A 19,463-nucleotide genomic window follows, 5' to 3' on the forward strand; every position below is an offset into this window, starting at 1 on the left:
AAAGAAATGTTGGTATTGACTTTAAAAAGTGCGTATACACCTTTTGTGATTCAACAAGATGGGAGAACATTGGAAGAGGATGAAGATTTTTGTAAGGCACTGTGTTCCCATCATTTACAACAAAAACAAATAATAATAATAATAATAATAATAATAATAATAGATCAAAATATCTGTAAATATGCCCATACTAAGTCTGTATCTGTTAATCCAACCAGAAATATCTGTATTTTCCAACTCCAAAAAAGCATTCTTACAAATGTCTGTTACTCCCCAAAATAATACAGAATGACATATCCAGCTGGTAACAGAAATAACTATAATCCAGAAAGCAATTTCAACAGTGACACCAACCTTGACTCTGTCCTGGCGTTCACAAAGTGTGCCATTGGGCATTGGCGCTCGGCACTTGTGCTCGACTGGCACATACTTCCCAGGAAAGGTGATGTATCTGGACTTCATCAAGGCCGACAACTCCTCGTTCTCCACTTCTTCTTCCACCTCATGGGGCACCCAGAATTGATGCTGGGAGCTGAACCTGGAGGACACGGATATTCATGAATGCATGGAGATCTGCCATTTTTTAATTAATTCAGTTATGTACAGTAGAGAAAACTTTATATTTCCACTTGTTTTCCTGGTTCTGGTTCTGGATACAACTCTCTCCTTCCAAGGCATCTTGGGCCAAAGTAGCTCACCGTATGTCGCTGTGGCTTCTGATGAACTGAAGATTCTTCAAAGAATAAATGTGAATGTTCTTAAGCCACTGCCTGTCATATACAGTACACTATCCATCCATTTTCTAACTGGTATTTGTATAGAAAATAAAAAAATGCTTTAAGCTCCAATTGCTTTCTTTTAATATTGTATTACATAAAATCAAAAACATTATGCTCACTTGCATATGTAAAAACATTCAAATAAATATCTAAATATTCTATGCTTTATGTAAGACAAACATGCATAAAAATATAAATTTGCATATATACTCACAAACAATAATGGTAAATTGTAACTGCTTTTTTCTATTGGCATTGTATATCATGCAGCCATATGTACAAGCATAAACATACAAATCTAGATGACATTTATTCGTAATGTTAGTTTAATTGTAAGTGGGGTGCATTCGGTTCAACACCAAAGCCTTTGACGAAGCAGCGGTGCAGCTCTGAATGTATTTTTACACAGTAAATGACACCCTCTTGTGGTTAGCAGCACTGTGTAGACTTGAGAAAGCCAGGTTTCACGTTCACACACTCCTGCTGCTAAAATATACTTATCAGAATCCGAGCTCTGTTCTGGAAGTTAATATTAATTGTTTCTGCAGGAATCTCCTTTTTTTCCCTCTACCTTAGCTCTCTACCCACTCCCAGGCAGATTCTACAATTCTAACACCAGTCTGAAAACGTCTTCACGGTGTAGCCCCATTGTCTTTGTCAAGAGCTGCTGGTCCTTCATGCTTTCTTTTACTCTCTTAGGTTTTCTGGGCAGGGCTTATTAGTCATCCCATCGACCAAATGCAAATTGCTTGGTAATCGAGCTTTTACTGTCTGCGCTCTAAAGCCTTAGAACTCTCTCTCACAACATTAGCTCCTTCTCTTACAATTCTTACATCTAAATGAAAAACCTTCCCTTCTAAAGAGCTTTTAATGTATTTTTATGGCGGATGTCTGTAGTCTTTTTTTTTCACCATTTTGCTCAATTGTGGCGACCGGGTTTAATTCAGATCAAGAGTTGCGCTGTCTCCTTGAATAAAAGGAAAAAACTCTTGTGAGGTTCAAGGCAGCTAAATCCACTACCAAATGACAGAAAAGACAGCAGAACAACCCAGGCAACCGAAGCAAAGAAGAATTTCCTAGAGGAAAATGAACTTACAAAAGTACTATCAAGAACATTCAGTATGAAATGATATAATGCTCAAATCTACAGGAAGCAGCAACGGAACAGTACTTGAGTATTTTTCCAGCAGTGGGCTGGTCCTGGCCCCAGTAGTATAGGTCCAAGCCGAATGGCATTACAGGGGCTCTTGCTTTCTCCTCCTGCTCTGTCCCTGTCTCGCCTCGGGGCTCCAGTGTGCTCGCTGCTGACTCCGAGCTTTCAGGCATGCTGCAGAGAGATTATAAAAAATCAATAGAGGATAACATGGAGCACAATTGCTGTTCTAGTTTCATTAACCTCTTGCACACGAACACTCACATTGGCTTGGATCCTCTGTGACTTACACTGCTATTAGAAATTAGAATCCACCGCCGAGTAAAATGAAATGAAGTACCTCGTTCGGGAGATTGCTCCGTAATTGCACAATGCTACAAGAGGTCAGCGCTGAGTAGTAAGCAAATATTAGACGAAGGGATCAGGCTTTTTTTTTAAACGTTATAAGCTACAGTTTTCAATAAGAGGTGACACTTGTGAGGTAACTGTGAAAAGACATTTCAGAAGCACACTTACCCAAATAATCTTTAAACGGTCACTAATTTATAAGTAATTAAAATATTTTTGGATTTATTCTTTGTACACCCAAATATAGTGTTTAGAATATATATAATAATATATTACATAAAAAGTTTTAGTAATAGCCGAAATGATAACAGTGATAGCATTAGCCATAGTAGTATGATTAGAATAGTAATAACGATTATTATTTATTTATTACTGTTAACAATACTATTATTGCACATGAAGCAATGTTTTCCAGTTCAATAGTTTATGATTTGCTCTATGTACATATTTTCCCTCTCTATTTTGCTTTTTGATACAATAAAGAGAACTGTAAAGGTTGTGAAAATCCAAATGTTGCCAATGAGCAGTGCACAAGCACCAATTACAAAGATATGCAACTCACAAATGAAGCAGAAAGTTAAATCTCAAGTACTCTCATGTCCTACTAATTTCAGTGGGCTCTATAAGCAAACTACTGTCTGATTTTGTTTTCCCATCTGACAGAGGACCAAATCACTAGCCTGCCAGTTTGAAAAAGGCCAGCTCCTTCAAAGGCTGCAGAAAGGCCTCATTTAAAAAGCCTGTTTGTGTTGTGCTGGTGTGAGGCAGAGGAGGGGCCAGGCAGGAGAGTACCTGCTGGCTTTAGCGGTTGGCAGTCGTTGCTTGAGGACTCGGAGAGTGGCAGCAGCACAGGTGGGGTCCTGCTCTTCCTCGTTCTCTCTTCTCTTCGCTCGTGGTTGGGGGCGAACAGTGGCCGGTGGTGCTGGCTTCCCTGCTTTTACTGCAGTCAGCTCAGAGGAGGAGACAGGCCCCAGACCTGTGGTTCAACAAAGACCGAATGCTAGGCTTAGCAGAGCACTTTTATCCCCTTCCGTTATTTTTTATCAAAGCGATGATAAGCAATGACTCCAGCAAATAAAACAAAAACTTAAAATTCCTTTCAGAATTTAGAGGAAGGCGGAGCTACTCCACAATGCTTTGCTAGTGAGCGACAACATATCAAATGTGATCAAATACTAGGCATTCATCTCTCATTTTAGATACTGTTTTGTTGTATGAATTTTAAAGAAGCACAATCACACCGACATTATGACCGCTTTCTCTTATGAAGACCATTACAATATTGCAGATCTGTAATTGCACTGATCAGCTGAGACTGATCATCAAACAGATGAATGTTTGAAAAAGAAAGAACCCAAAAATATCTTCACAACGAGAAAACAAATATTAAATGAAAGTGTAACAGCTTCTTCGCTATAATGGAACTCTGTAGTACAATAAAAACATAAGGTAAGTGTGTATGTTGTATATTAGTTACCTATATAGAAGCCAATTTTAATAAGAACTGGTAACATCATAGAAGAAAAAATTGATGTCTGCAACAGAATGCAGACAGAATAAGATAGTAAACAGAAATGTTCCTAGAGATAATCTGCAATCCTTCAGCATGAGATTTTAAAGAGCAGTGAATGCCACGGATTTGAATTGAATGTCACTTGGGTACTTTTAGAATTTTCAGGATCACAATTTGTGACTTCAGACAGTGATTCTGAACTAAATAACAGACTGAGGAGTTAACACAAACCCCGTGACCTGACCAATCATCCCATCTTAATCCAATTCCCACACTCTTGAACTTGAGGAACGTCAAGGCAAGGTGACCTTAGACCCAATCATTTTGCAGACCAGTGTATATTAAGGAACTATTCAGATTTTTTCTTATTTCTTTCTCCAGCTTCATGTGTTAGTAAATATTTTGAATTCATTTTTATTATTCAAACTACAGTCACAAAACAACACAGTAATTTTACAGGTAGATTAGTTGTTTCTGTAAAAACTGGATCTATTGTGATTGAGTGTGTGTTTGTTTGTGTCCTGCAATGGACTGGGGATCCGCTCAATGCTTGCCTGGATAGGCTCCAGCTCCCCCATGAGCCTGTATTGATTAAAGAGGTAAGAAAATAGATGGACCCTACACTTTCCTTTTCTTTTGTTTATAGAGGGTTGAGCACCTTGACTGTTGGTCACACTGTGACACAGCCTCAGTCTGCCTGCTTTGAACTGCCAGCATTGCCTTACTGGTGACCGGTAATTCAAAGAGACCTGCCATCAGACTGCATTACTTTGCCAATCCACTCACTGAAGGAAAGTGTTGGGGGACTAAGTACTGCTACTAAATGCCTTGCATGAAGTGAAGCACAATGCCCTTTTTTTGTACTTCACGAACTTAACTTTACACACAGTGATCTAGTGTTTGATGCAGGTTCAACTGATTAAATAACTCCTTCTTGTTGAAAAGAACTAATTCCCCCCAATACTAAAATTGCAGTCTCTAAAAAAAACAAGCACTATTTTATGTTTTACAAGTATCTTATTGTCTGTCGGATTTTTCTTACTCTACTACAATTTTTCATCTCATATAACTACATTCAAGTCACAAAAAGATTTCAGAAAAAGATGCCAGATGAATTACTTTGCTTTAAAACAGCACAAAGCTGCTTCTGAGCCAAGTTTATCTCATCAGTTTTGACAACCATTCCACAAAAAGGAATATTAAAAATTCTTAGAAAGAGTTCAAAGAAGAAGAACGAAAGTGATTCCTGATCTCAGGGGATGGTCATGTACAGAAAGGTGTAAAAGTGTAAAAGTGTTTATTATAAATTTGCACCTTTCTTATAGTTGGTGGTAGGTGTTTGAGTGTCAAACATGACTAAAGATATTTTAATCATATTTTTTGTAAAATATTCCACTTTTGTGCTAAAATAGTAAAAAATGTAGAAGCTGAACATTTTTCTCCTTTTAGATGGAATTTCTGCTACGCTGACAACTTTTACTTCAAGTTTTAAAACAAGTGTCTTAAGCTATTTTTAATCATTTCTGGTACACATTCAATAAATACATACTGTAATCTTATAACAGGACAATACTCTTATGAATACAAGAAACTTTATTAACAATATGGAACTGCTGTTAATGAAACAAAATTAAAAATAAGTATAATTCAACTTCAAGATAAAAAGGTATAATTGAAGTAATGATGCTCATGAATCTTTTGTGGGCAAAATACAATGAGTTTGTTTTGCACCACTTATTAACAGTCACTTGCTGACAAAAAAAAAACTATAAACTTGGGTTGCGTACGTAATAAATAGTAAATATGGGTGCAGCGGAACTGTGTTATTGAGATGTTTCCCCACATCTCAATACTCCCTCCTCCTTTAGTGCCTAGAAAAGATGTGCTAGTAAGTTCAAGTTTGTAAAGATGATTCTAATAACATCTGAGATAATGATTTAATAAACGTCTGAAAAAGCCATCCGTCTTTCAACTGATCTGGTAGGAACAAGTCACAGGGGCTGAATGTGTTCATAGCCCTAGGCTTGGACGATAGAACATAAGCATTTTTTTGCAGGTGTCTTTTAAAACGCACTCTGATAAAACATGTACGAATGACAAACCACATAATCTTTCTTGTTGACATCCATCCATCCATTTTATAAGCACTTCTAATTCAGGGGCCAGAGGCTATCCTGGCAAAGAATAAGTGCTTTCCAATACATTTTTAGACCTTTTATGGGAGAAAACCAGAGAACCTGGGGAAAACCCATGCAACCACAGGGAGAACATACAAACTCCACACAGATAGCACCTCAGTTCCAGAATTGAACCCCAGGGGCCCAGCGCTGTGATGCAGCAAAACTAAAACCTGCACTGCCTCTCTTACTGTACAGCAAAATTTTCTTTAATATTTGACTGAAAAAATTTAGAACTATGCATTTAAAGTGAATCTGGGATTTTGAGTGATTTGTTTTAGCTGTGGCAAAAACCTTCACAGTTAAATGTGAAATATAAAATGGTTGTCTATAGGTCTACAATTCATTTGCCTTCTTGTAAATTATTAGAAAAATATAATCCTTCCAATTTGCCCATTTAAGGAATCATACCCTTGCATATCTTATTAATCTGTTGTGTACTGCTTTTTAGATTTTAGATTTGCGAGATATAATTTTTAAATTAGGCGCCCCAGTGGAAAATATCTAAGCTGTTTTCTACTATATTGACTATATGTATGAAGCATTTCAGCAACAGAGTAATATTTCAGAGTCTGAATGTCCACTGGTGTGCAAAACTATACCAAAGGGCTATGTCATAATTTGCGTATCATTGCTGAGACACATTCCACACTCAAGTCAAGTCTTGTGTATTTTCCTTTCACCTGGGTGGGCTGGAAGAGCTAAAATGAATTGACCCCCAGGTCAGAAGAAAGACCCCAGCTAAGCTGTGTTTTGAAACAGATCCAAGGAAGGCATTAGGCCATGCTGCCTGGTTCATATAGTGCAGTTCAGGCACAAAATTATAAGTGACAAATTCTTGATGCAGCCATCAGCTCACAGTGATTCTGGGGCAAGGCACTTGACCTTTCTGAGCTACGGCCACCTCCCCACTCCTCCACCCCTCCCTCAACCAGATAGTCAGGGATAAATTGAGGAAGAAACAGTCTCCCTCTACTCTCAGCCTACTCCCTTGTTCTCTATACCAACATGCAAGATACCAGTTACAATATTGCAAATAATGCTGCAAGTTCAAAAGATGTTCCACAAACAAGTATGTTAGGGAGAAAGAGTTAAAATGGCCTGTCCTGGCAATCACATACTTAAAATAAAACAGACAATATGTGTTCTGAAATTCTGATATATGTATGATGTTTATGGTATATAATGCTATGAAAAGTATTTTGTCAAGGTTATTGTTTTCAAAAGGATCAGGGCTGTCATTTTTCATATGTCAATGTAATCATTATTTGTAATGTTTTAGAATACCATAGGGCAAATACTAAAGGGATTGAAAACTGAATTTTGGAAGTGGTTTTGAAGGAATGGCACTTAAAAATGCTGCCTATCTAGACTCATTTAGCTAGATGAACATGGCTCTGAAAATTGGTCTAAAAACAACCACTTAAATATTCACTTCACGTCTAATTTTAGACAAAAATGTTCTCCTCTTACATCTTTTAATATGCTGGGTCTTTGTGCATAAAAGCAGCCAAAGCAGTGCAGCAACTTTTCTCATTTCAGCCACAGAGTGAGAAATGAATCTGACAAACGTATTGGCAATTGCAGTTGTCATAGGAAGAAGATGTCAGGGAAGATGACAATAAATACTTATTTAATTCAAGTAGTAATGCTGTTTTATTGGAAAAAAAATGCAGAAAAATGCAGCAGTCAGGTTAACCAAAATGTGGCAACTCACAGGCACAGATTTTCCTTTTTTGTCCATAGGTGCTAACAAGTGTGAGGGCACATGATGTCATCCACACTGAAACCTTTACTATTTTTGTCTTGCAAGATGTCCAAAAACATGTCACAGTGTAGTCTTAACTTAAATCACCTGCATAAATAGTCACTTTTTCGACTTCTCCCTTGTCATTGATGGTCGCAAACTACTCCACTTGTGTCAAGTGCTTGTGCGCATTCAGATTTGTGCAATACTTATCTAACGCCAAAATTATATATTTATTGCGGTCATTGTTTTATTAAAACAGCAACATTTCCTTCAGTTGGCAAATCTAGTCCTTCGATAAAGTGAAATGAAGTGAAGAAAAATCTTTGAACCTAAAATATTTGCAATATAAACTAGACAAAAAATTACAATATGATAAAGGAAAAATAATAGCTCGGACTCTTCACTCAGATAGTAGCATACGCATTGTGTGTATCTCAGGCCATGGGTCCTGGACTTGATTTGACAGCTCTGCCGTCATGGCAACTACTCCATTTAAATTTTCTGCTGTTGTGTTTCATGTGTTTGTTTTGAACAACACACCTCACAGAAATTTAACTTTTTCATGTACTAATAGTGAGGGCAAAACATCACTGTTTATTTCATAACATTATATAATAATGTTTTCTGAATTTTCTTTCTTGTCTTTCATTTTGTCAGGATACTACATAATGGTTGAAACCTTAAACATACTTAAAACATGTAATAGGTTAATTCCATGCTGAAAAGAGAAGAAGAAAACTTATTCAGGTGGCAGACCCACCTGAAATACTTAAAACATACCTAATACATAACATACTTTGGAACATATATGAGTAGGTAAGCAATAATAATAAGCTGGTTTGAGCAATAAAAAATAACATCGCATGCATAAAATACATATTTTTTCACAACAGTATTCCAATCTTGTTCCTGTTCTGTAAACCTTAGTCCACTATATCACGCTGATTCATTGTGTCATAGCAGAGTTCTTCTGAAAGGCATCATAAAATACCCCCAAATCCTTTCTTTTTTTGTTCAAATTGACCAAAATGGTAGCTATTTGTCTGAAGCAATAAAGTTGAGGGTGTTAAAGAGATAAATCAATAGCAGGAAATAGAGAGGCCTAGCTGCTGGCTGAAAGTTAGGCCGCCCAATGCTGGCATTATTGATTTTACTGAGTTCAGCAGGCCTTGTAATTAAAATGTAAATTTGAGAAAGAGATTATGTCCTGACAGAAATGGTGGGATTAAGGGGGAGATAAAAGCTCCTCAGTGAAAAGTGCAGTGAAGGAATGAAAGAAAAAAAAGAGTGTTAAGAGTAAGCTTGTTTTCCTTAGCGCTGGGCTTTGCGGTTTTTCTCTGGAAGATAACGTCTCGTTTCAACAAGAGAGTAAGAAGGATACTACAAGATACTTAAATTTGAATTTGAAATCTGCAGCCACATTATATTGTATTCCTTTTATGGGTTTTAACACATAATATCCGCTTACATAGGAAATGGAATTTACATTTTTAAGAGATTACAGCAAATCAAGATTAAGATTTAGTATATAAATCAATTTTACAATTACTTTACTAAACTATACTGAAATATATACTGATTACTATACTGAAAAAGACTTTTGTAAAATCTATTCCTTTTTTCTAAAAACAGTAAATTAACATATGTGTACTGTACATCTTCGTTGTGAATATGCTGCATAGTAATTGATTCTTCTGTGAAAAGCATGTTTCAACAGAGAAGTTAAGAGTTGATACTGAAAATAAACATGCATTCATGACAAATTCCACATTTAGTTGATTTACTCAATTTATAATACGGTAAGATCATGACTTATTTCTTCACAATAAGGGAAATAAGAAGAAACTGGAAATGCATCACAGCATATTCACTTCATAAAAACCTCAACAGCACACCTTGATACTTTATGTCCATAGGCTCTGAAATTCCTGTTGATTATTAATAACACCCCTTGGTCTATACATACATTCCAGCAGCAATGCCAGACAAGAGACATCTCCAGCAGAGACATTTCCAGCAGTTCTGTAATTGTTCTATTCAATTACACGGCAGCTTGACACTGGACTCAAGGAGGTGAAATGGCCAAGCCCTTCTTGCCACACAATGACTAGGTGCTGACAGGAGATAAGAGGCAGAAATCATGTGGATCTTACACTTTCCAAAACACACGTCACTTCAGTCTAAACGCTAGCTCATCAAAAGCTTCCTGGTAATAAAAAAATAACACTAATTAAATCATTCTTAAAGTATATTTTAATAATCCACGTAAAATATACAACTGTGTATATTGTTATTTGACGTGAATATGCTCATAGAAACACATTAAGACTTTGGTACAGACACATCACCTTAAAGTGCCTTAATTTTGCATAATAAAAATGTGTGATCTGTACTACTTTTCCTATTTACTATAATGCTCCACAAACATGTGAATTTGCTGAAAGCTTTTCATTGCATTTGTTCACATTTTCAGGAGACCAGATGGGAGGTGTAAATGATGGCTCCTGCTAATGAGAGGTCATTATTGGTCTTGTTTTGTTAATTTGGCATCCATAGATCATTACATACTTCACTAACCAAATGAGTCCCAGTCTTTGGCTTAAATTTATTTAAAGAGCAGATGATAAAGAAAGGCCTTAAACGTATGGCAGGAAATTTCCAAACCATTAAAAACAACATTCAATTCAAATTTGTTGCATTAAACTGAACTTTAAGGATGTGAAAGCATTTTATAGATGCTGCTACCAATTCTGAATTAGCAATGGCATTTTGTTACTTGGCACAGAAAGTTCATCTTAAGGATACGTACGAATGAAAATATAATAATTTAATGTTTTTCTATCTCTTTAGATCTACTATATAGTTTCAGTTCTTTGATTTCAATTAGCTTTGTCGAACCTCCAACCCAGTGGCAAATCAAATTCACAGCTGGTCACCACTAAAGACACGCTTAACTGTGCACCACAAGGACAAGTTAAAAAACAGGCGTGTTGGTGCTGTGTAAAGGTTAGGATTACAATTATGACTAAAGTTCAGAAAACATGTAATTATGTTTGCTTTTAAATACAGAACATAAGATAAGTTAACATCTTGAAAGTCTTTTTTCAAACATTTGATTTTTGTCCATTTTTGCAGCGACCCGCGAGTCAAACAAATTGAGAGTTTGGGTCAAACTTTTTTTTTCTGGGAAACAGCAAAAACAAAAAACACTTTCCCTGTATTGCAAATACATCCCACAGCACAGCAAAGGCATCAAAAATATTCCTGTGTGTAGTTTGGGAAAACTAAACTCTAACCCTAGATGGGCGTTTCTAGAACATCTTTCTTAACCTTTGGCTTAAACTGAGTTGAAGATGTGTTTTAAGGACTTCAAATTAGTTGTAATCATTTAAAAAACAAGCTATGAAATATTATCAATGTATATGATGTTAATTGCTTTGAATCTTCCCAATTTTTCTTTACATGTATGTAACGTGTAACATGCAGCAGAAATGGTGTACAAAATAAATGTTTTTGTGCTGTGTAAAAGTTACAATAACAATTACCACTAACGTTTGGTCAAACGTATTACTGTGACTGTTTTTAAATGCAAAAAATAAAACAGGTTAGAATGTTGAAAGTGTTTTTTTTTTTCTCAAACATTTGATTTTTGTGCATTTTTTCCTGACCTGTGGGTCAAAACAATGGTGAATTTAGGCCAAACAACTTTTAGCCCAAAAGAAACCTATCTTTTAGCACTTTCCCTGTATAAGGAAAAGGGAGCAGCCTGTACTGTATATACTGGCAAATGAACATCTGGATGTCTATGTTTCTACATCTTAGAAAGGTGCAAGACAATAGATTATTCAGGTGGTCTCTCCCTTTATTGCTTCATAATGACTCTGTTTATTTGGCTTGTTGCTGTCCATGGCTCAGGTCCCCCGCAGCTGAGAAAACTCACCATACTCTTCACGCAGGTGGTCTGGAATGTGTGGCTCGTAGCCCTCCTTCTCCGGGACATCCTCAAAATCATCCTCTTCCTCGCTGTCTGCAGCTGCTTTCGGCTAAAGGAGGGGGAAAGACGTGGGATTCAAATCAATATACAACTTCAAATGCTTCTAAATACTTTTTTTAAAACAATGATTTAATCAATCATTTTTAAAATCCGGTTTGGTGAAAAAGTCTTTCTCCCTTTCAGGATTTTCTGAACCTTTTCATAATTTCGCCTCTGAATGTTATCAGAGCTTCGTGTGCGACCTAAGGATATATAAAGGGAACCTGAGTGAACAAATAACACCAAAGTGTGACAGTGGTTTATTTTATTTCATAATCAAAGTCGTACAACATCCAGCGCCCCCATGTTAAAAAGTCAACACCTCCTTGGATTCAGTAACTGGTGGCACAACCTTGATAACTGCAACCAAACTCTTCCTGTAACCGGTAACCAGACTCTCACCCATCATTGTGTAGGAATTCTGGCCCATTCCTTCATTACATACAGTATTGCTTCGACTCAGAAACATTTTAGGGTTTTCTAGCAAGAACTATTCATTTCAGGTCCTGCTACGACACTTCTATGGGGTTCTAGGTCTGGACCTTGACTTGGCCATTCTAAAACAATTTTCTTGTAGACTTGCTTGTCTGTTTGGGAACATTATCTTGCTGCAAGATCCAAATGCGCTTCAGTTGCTGGACAGATGGCCTGATATTCTCCTGTAGAATTTTCTGAGACAAAGGAAAACTCATAGGAGAGCTCCTATTCTGTATTTTTTACCAAAAGACAGTTGGGTTGAGTGAATCCGGTGTGCTGTGTGTATAAACTGATATTATTCATCAGGCAAACCGTTTCTTCTTCACATTGTTATTTTCCATAGTTAAAATGAGAAGAAGTCATTTTTATCACTTCTCCACTCAGTTCAGCATTCTACATTCTAAATTCATCACAGCACTGCAATCCATACAGCATGTTAGGAAAAAGTCTCCTCCGTCACCTTTTATTCCTACAAACTTGTCAGCTCAAGTTATTGCACAACTGATACCTCCGGTACTTGGGAGGGCAGCCAATTTCCTTCTGAAGCAAATGATGGCACCCAGCAAAAAACAAACGTGAAAGAGCATTTGGAAAGATTAAGAGAAGTGCACACACAACTGCTCTGATAATACTGAAACATTATGCGATGGCAAGACTAGGGATAACCACAGAATTAAATATGACTTAATACTTTCTGCATGTAGGAGCAATAAAACCACGTGTTTCAATAAATCCAGCTTATTGTTCGTTATGTTAAAACATGCCAAGTTTTTAAAAACTAAGATGAAATATACTGTAGATCCTTTTTCCAGAAAAAAAACTACAGTGAGTAAAACGCTGTGATTTATTAAGAACAATAAGGAATGGGTTCTGTGCCGCTATACTAATTAAATCCATACACTATTTATTAAACAAAGTTAAATTTGTATTGCTTATCTTTGACGCCAGTCCCAACAGACTCCAAACAAAACAGTGTTGTCTTTAGCTTTTTTCTTTATTTTATGGTCACTTAAAATAGAGCCATTCATTTGATTCTTTTCACATGTTTATTTGCCTGGAGATTATGAAATGATTAGAAGCTCATCCGCAGTTCTCTTTTAGCTGATTAGCACTCAGATGGGACCCACCTCAACTATTTGTGATTCGTAAGATTTACTGCACATAGAATACCCAACTATGCAATAACAGGGAAGTCTGAATATTTAATTCTGATCCTTAATGGAATTTCCAGTTGACCACATCCAATTGTTTTTTGACTAGTGGCCTATTAATTGCAACTGGATATAAGAACACTTTTTTCTCTGTCTGTGATACAATCTATTGCTAGTGAAAGACTGTTGTGACATGAGAGCAAGAGGCCTTGTATAAGGCTATCACTGTGGGCATTAATACCAAACAGTAAATAAAAGTGCGTGAAGACTGTAGCTTTGTCCAAAAGATGTCAATCTCGAATGATTTGTTATTCAAAGGGCTGAAGACTTCATTGTTTCATTTACGGTGCCCTTTGAAAGCACAGCGGAAGGAACACTGAAGTAAAAAAATATTCACAATGAACTCTAATTCATAGAGTTCATAAAATATTTTCGGATAAAAAAACATTTTTTTTTTAAATTAAAGTCAATTCAGTTGTACATTCCTGAATCAATTAAACAAATTGCTAGCGCATTTCAAGGAAGCAAAAGTTTTGGGACAACTAACTGACAGGTATGTTTGTTATGAGGTTGTTGTTATTTGATTTGGCTCATGGAAGATCTGTGAACAGCCAGGAATTCTGAAATTTGTTTTTAACATTCTGTCTGTTCACAGAAGAAAATGCTTCCATACGTACTGGGCGGTGCTACAGCCTTATAATGAAGCAAATTACACAGCCCAGCAAAGGAAGTACTTCATCAGGAAAATCATAAACTGACCAAGTCAATTTAAAAAAACATTTAAGAAACAGTAAAGAATTTCAAAATAGCAGGCAAGAACTCGAAGTAGATCAGAAGGTGTTGGCAAAGAACCTCAAATGATGAATATGTTGAGCCAAATGGATAACAGACTTTATAAAGGTATCCAAACATTCAAAAAGACATCAAAACAAGTACTGACCTTTACTCTTTGACATTTACTTAAAATGTTCAAATACCTATAGATACTTGAACAGAAAAGTATGTTTTAGTTCTAATGTTCAAATTTATTGATTGAATGACCCAAAACAAAATGTATATTATAGTTACAATTCATACAAATTCCCTGACAGTAAAGATAAAATAATAGTTTAGACAATGCTGTCCCCAAAACTTTTAGGAGGGAACAGTGTTCAAGTCAAGGTGTACAATAGAAAATGTCAATCCGATACCTCACTACTTTAACGGAGTCCAATAACATTGCTATCAGTGGGGCAGCCAAACACAACAGAGGGGTTATAGTCTTCATGAAACACATTGCTGGCTTTTGTTCTGGGGTCTGCACACAAGGCTTTATAATTATTTAGCTCCAGCTACTTTGTGATAAGTAGCAACATTTGAACAAAATAATCCAGTCAATAAATAGATTATGGATACAATTACCTCATGCTTAGCATTATAGACTTGTTCTCTCTAGGAAATGGCAATGATACAAGATAGCAAGGTGTTCTTCCCATGTGAAATGGGGTTGAGACCTGGACTAATTTCCCCAAAGTCCACCTTGATATTGTTTTCCGCTGCTTTTTCCCCCCATAACATCGGGGCTATAAAGCAACCAGTGACCCAGAGGTGAAAGGCTTTGTCTCCCCCCTGCCAATCCACTCAGACACCCAGCCCAGGACATGTTAATCCCTTCCATTTATTCCTGAGGTGACTAAAAAGACTTGCAAAGCATGAAACACAGCTTACAGATTTAAGGATAACCAGAGAATACGGTTCAGCAACACCATGAGCCATTTATTTTTAAGTTCAGACGAGAGCTTGAGCTTTCAGTGCGTAGGTTACTGATAACCATTTAGAAATCCAGTGAACAAAGAGAGGGTGGCTGTGTAGCAGGCCTGACTGGTGACAATGGGATATTAAGCCCCTCACCTCTGAGGTAGCTTGTGATATTCCAGTAAAATCCAAGTCTTCAAAGGATCCAGTGTGTGTGGCCCTAATAAAATCAACTCTCCTTCCATATTTCAGAATGAAAGTGTTCTAACATTGAATATGTTTTCATAGGGTAGTATGAAAACAGCACGAACAGGCACAGAGAACACACACTGCGCAGTAAGTTGACTTGTAAACACGAAAGCTGCAATTTACACAGCAGGCCCTGGTTGGAAACTACAGGAAGTAATGACTTCTCTTCGAACGCCAGCCTGACCAGTGCTATGCAAAACACTGTGAAGATGAAAGAAGTCTTCAGTCTCCACATTTTAAAAATGCAGTAGAGATCTTTAAAAACCTATGGTCACAACCCCCAGGTTCTTTTTATTCGTTTTCTATGAAAAATATTTTTTTTAATGACTCAAAAAAGTCCATGATGGAGAATCTCACACAATACGGAGCACATAAAACTAGCTGAAACTGACTTTGCACTATCATTATTTTTTGTTTTATTCTGGTAACTGGTAAGATCTGGTAACTGAACATACAGTATGATATTTTGAAACTGAAAACAAGATGTATATAGGTCTGAATAAAACATAAACCCTGAGCTAAAATACTAACCACCCCAACAGGGCAGTAAACTAAAAGTGCATGATGTAACTACAAGTGTATGTTTATATCTTCCCAATTATTTTTCAATCATCCTTAAATCAATATGTCTTAAATGCAAACGTATGGCAGAACACAGCATGGAAAAACACAGAAATCATTCTGTGGATTAAAGGTTAAACAGACACTGTGCAGTTAGTAGATTTAAAATATCCTGGAAGCTGCAACTCAGACAGGAAAGATGCCTGGTTAGTTACTACAGGAAGTAGTTACTTGTTAGTCTCACCTTTAATGCACTTATCTGGGAGACTGGCACTGAAATATTATCACTGAGAACTCAACTTCACAAACTGCTATAACCATGAGTTGAGGCTTCACAGAATAAGAGGCAAGTGAGAGCCTGTTGAAGCCACTAGGCAGCACATAGGCAACCCCTGATCAGGACTATCGCAGAATGTCTTGTGTTGAAAAAGGGAATTCAATGCTCTTCCTTTTATCCTGCAGGTCGCGGGATCTCCGTTTTATTTCTACCTCCCACAAAAGGCACAGGCTGCAGGTAGTCTCTCAAAGATAATCTATCACTGGGGCCCGTAATTTTTGTTATCACTCTAACACTAATCAAAAGAGAAAACTGTCACCAGCGCTGACCTGTGAAACGTCCCAATTATACTCTTCAGAAATGACAGGGGCACTTAACTTCCCCACTGAGTAAATGACGACAATCAATCAAGTTTGAATAACAATGAGCCACGGAGCTGAAAATTATTTTTTGGTATAGAATCTTACCCAGGAATTTATGAAAGGTGAAAAGCAACCCAAGGTTTTGCAGGGCATTATGGTTCTCGGCTCAGGAACCGTGTGCATCAAACGCTAAACAGAATTTATGTGTTTTAATTTCCTCAAAAGGTAGCTGTGAACCATCCTGGTGCTACAATGCATAACATATAATGCCATTTTTTAAATATAGGGGTCATTTTCATAAAACATTATGCTTACTGTTAGTGCCCTTCTTTTATGGAGGGCATTGTCTGTGTTATTATTATTCCAATGCAATTCGCCTTCTATAATGCTTAATTACTCACCAGATCAATTTTAAACTTAGGACTAATGAACAAAAAAGAATTTCAGTATCTGTTTGAAGTTTTATCTTTTTCTCATTCTATCCGTTTTAACCCTTTTCTGATTGAACTATCATTCTCTTTAATGAATGCCAGAATAGAGGACTCGGACAAATCCAAGTCCTTTCTTAATTAAACTGCAATTAAGTGCTCTTCGCAGAATGGGTATTTTAAAAGAACTTTGCTTCGTGTGCTCAACATATGCAACAGCTTCAAATTTTGCATTTCATAGTCGCAAAAGTACAATAACGTTATGACAGAAACTATTTTCTGTCAAGGATTTTTTTTCTACCAGAAGGTTATTCAAACCCAAGAGCATACAGAAGTCACTGTGATGCATTTCCAAGTTCATTACTGATTTCTATGCCTTTATGATTTTTTATCTTTATCTACAGATATTACTGTCTTATTTATTGTTATGCATAATGTCCTGCAGGAAAAATATCATCACATCATTACATCCCAAATGTAATGTGATGTCACAAAAGCTCCTTTAAGCTATCCAACTGAAATTCCCGTTTTCCTGATTTTCCATATCATTCATTATTATTTGTATTACATAATAAAGGTTCTAAAGTGTCAACGACAGGAGGATCTATAAAAAACACCTACACTAAATGAAAGATAACTATTCATCCTGCATAAACTGATGCCTCAGTCGGATATAATCCTTTCTCACAACAGAGATAATAACTACAGATTTTTCTACAGGGGAAACTTTCAAGAGCTTTTTTTGTTCTCAGTATCACAAACCCAGATATCTCTATGCCGGTTTACTGCAAATGAAAGGAATATTATGCAAAAACAAAGTCTGTAGCTCATTAATTTTCACACATTTGTTTGCATTTTTATAATAAAGATATTTCCACGTAATTGACTTGACTGCTGCCACAGTACTTTGCTTAAAGGCCACATTCGCTTTATTTCTAGAAGATTCCAGAGCAGCAAAAAAAAATAATCTTGCATTTGTACTGCATCTGTCAATATATATAAAATCACTGCTCTTTTCCAACCAAAGACGAAATGGTACAGCAATCCCTGGAGTGAAATGCAAGAGACATTCTGTGGAAGAACACAATATGACAGGAACACATTTGGAAAAGACTAAAAAAGGAATGAAGATAAACAAAGGGAAAATGAACATATTTAATTTATATAATTCGTCTGTTGTCTGTTCTTTAAACATGTGAGCAACAAGCAATAGACTGGCAGTCATTTTCTATAATGCAATTTAAAGGTCCCAGTATTTCAAGATTCTCTTTCTGTATTCACAAATTAATACGAAGAAGAAATCACTTTTTGGCAAAGTGTATTAGAATGGCATTTTCTGTATAGTAATCTAATCCATTTCAAAGTGCTTCTGAGAGAAAGTGAAAGGAAAGAAGCAGCACCACGAGTATCTCATTGAGCATATCGTATTATTTCCATAAGACGTTATTTTCCCCTCCCGCTTACAATTTTGCCACAGAAGATTAAAGCTACTCCTTTGTTTATTTAGGTTGCCATTTTTAATCCAAAGCAGTTATTTCTCGGCTGATAGATGAAAAAAGAAGGGGAAAATAACTATTGCACTAGAAAGTCCTGGCCAATAAATGGTATTTTATTTTTAATGCACTTTAATTCTGTTGTGATAATATCATGGCTGCCAACTTTAAAAGGCAGTGTCATAACTCTCGTATAGCAGTGTACATAAAGGAGAATTACCTTATATAAGGCAGCTTTCTGCTGACACAGGCACGCCTAACAGAAGCCCCTCTACTTGGGATCCTTTTGAAATCAATTTACATTTAAACCGTGAAGCTTGAGTTTTAAAAATTAGGTGATTTGCATTCCTTCTATAACTCAGAGAATTAAACTACTTTTTTGTTCAACACACAAAAGAAAGTTAAAGCAGCCAAAAATGTATTCAGATTACCTTTTCAGTGAACTGAAAGAAAGACTGGGCCTTGTAATTAATAAAAGATCATGATTGTAACCGTGCTACAATTTAATTCTCTTTTGTTAATAGTGGATTTTTTTTCTACAACCAGAAATCCTTGTAGTTTCCTATGTTTTTTTCAACCCTACTTAAAGCACTTTTGCAAGACCCTTTATGAAAGCTCCAATAGATTTTAAAAACAGTTCACCAAACAAACAAAAAACAAAAGATGGGATGCAAACATATTTCAATGTCATATCGCATATGACCAGTAACAAGGGACTAAAAATACACACATTTGTAAATACAGGACAAATAAAATGGTAATCAATTAAAATTTTTTTCTGTGAAAAAAAAATTCTAGTGCGTCACCTTGGACTCCTCGCCTTGGGTGGGGATCATGAACCAAACTAAAACTAACAATGTTTCTTTCCTTTCCATTCGCACTACATTATGCTGACCTTTTTTTTTTGTTATTCATAAATTCCCTTTCACATTAACAGGACACTGATTAAATTAGTATTGGCAAGTTCCAACATTTACC

At 36.4% G+C, this 19,463-nt stretch overlaps 1 protein-coding gene across 4 annotated transcripts in view; it reads right to left on the bottom strand.

Moving 5' to 3' along the window:
* The window catches only part of uvssa (UV-stimulated scaffold protein A), a 43,431-nt gene that overhangs the window by 9,972 nt on the left and 13,996 nt on the right, over positions 1 to 19,463 (bottom strand). For all 4 annotated transcript variants that reach the window (XM_015345012.2, XM_015345011.2, XM_015345009.2 and 1 more), the window contains 4 exons: positions 11,661 to 11,763; positions 3,073 to 3,256; positions 1,951 to 2,106; positions 355 to 538 (listed from right to left, as the gene is read on the bottom strand). In XM_015345012.2, coding sequence (XP_015200498.2) covers positions 355 to 538; positions 1,951 to 2,106; positions 3,073 to 3,256; positions 11,661 to 11,763 — 627 coding nt within the window. The remainder of the gene's footprint in view (positions 1 to 354; positions 539 to 1,950; positions 2,107 to 3,072; positions 3,257 to 11,660; positions 11,764 to 19,463) is intronic.

The sequence above is a fragment of the Lepisosteus oculatus genome, chromosome 1, assembly GCF_040954835.1.
Source record: "Lepisosteus oculatus isolate fLepOcu1 chromosome 1, fLepOcu1.hap2, whole genome shotgun sequence".
Taxonomy (NCBI): domain Eukaryota; kingdom Metazoa; phylum Chordata; class Actinopteri; order Semionotiformes; family Lepisosteidae; genus Lepisosteus; species Lepisosteus oculatus.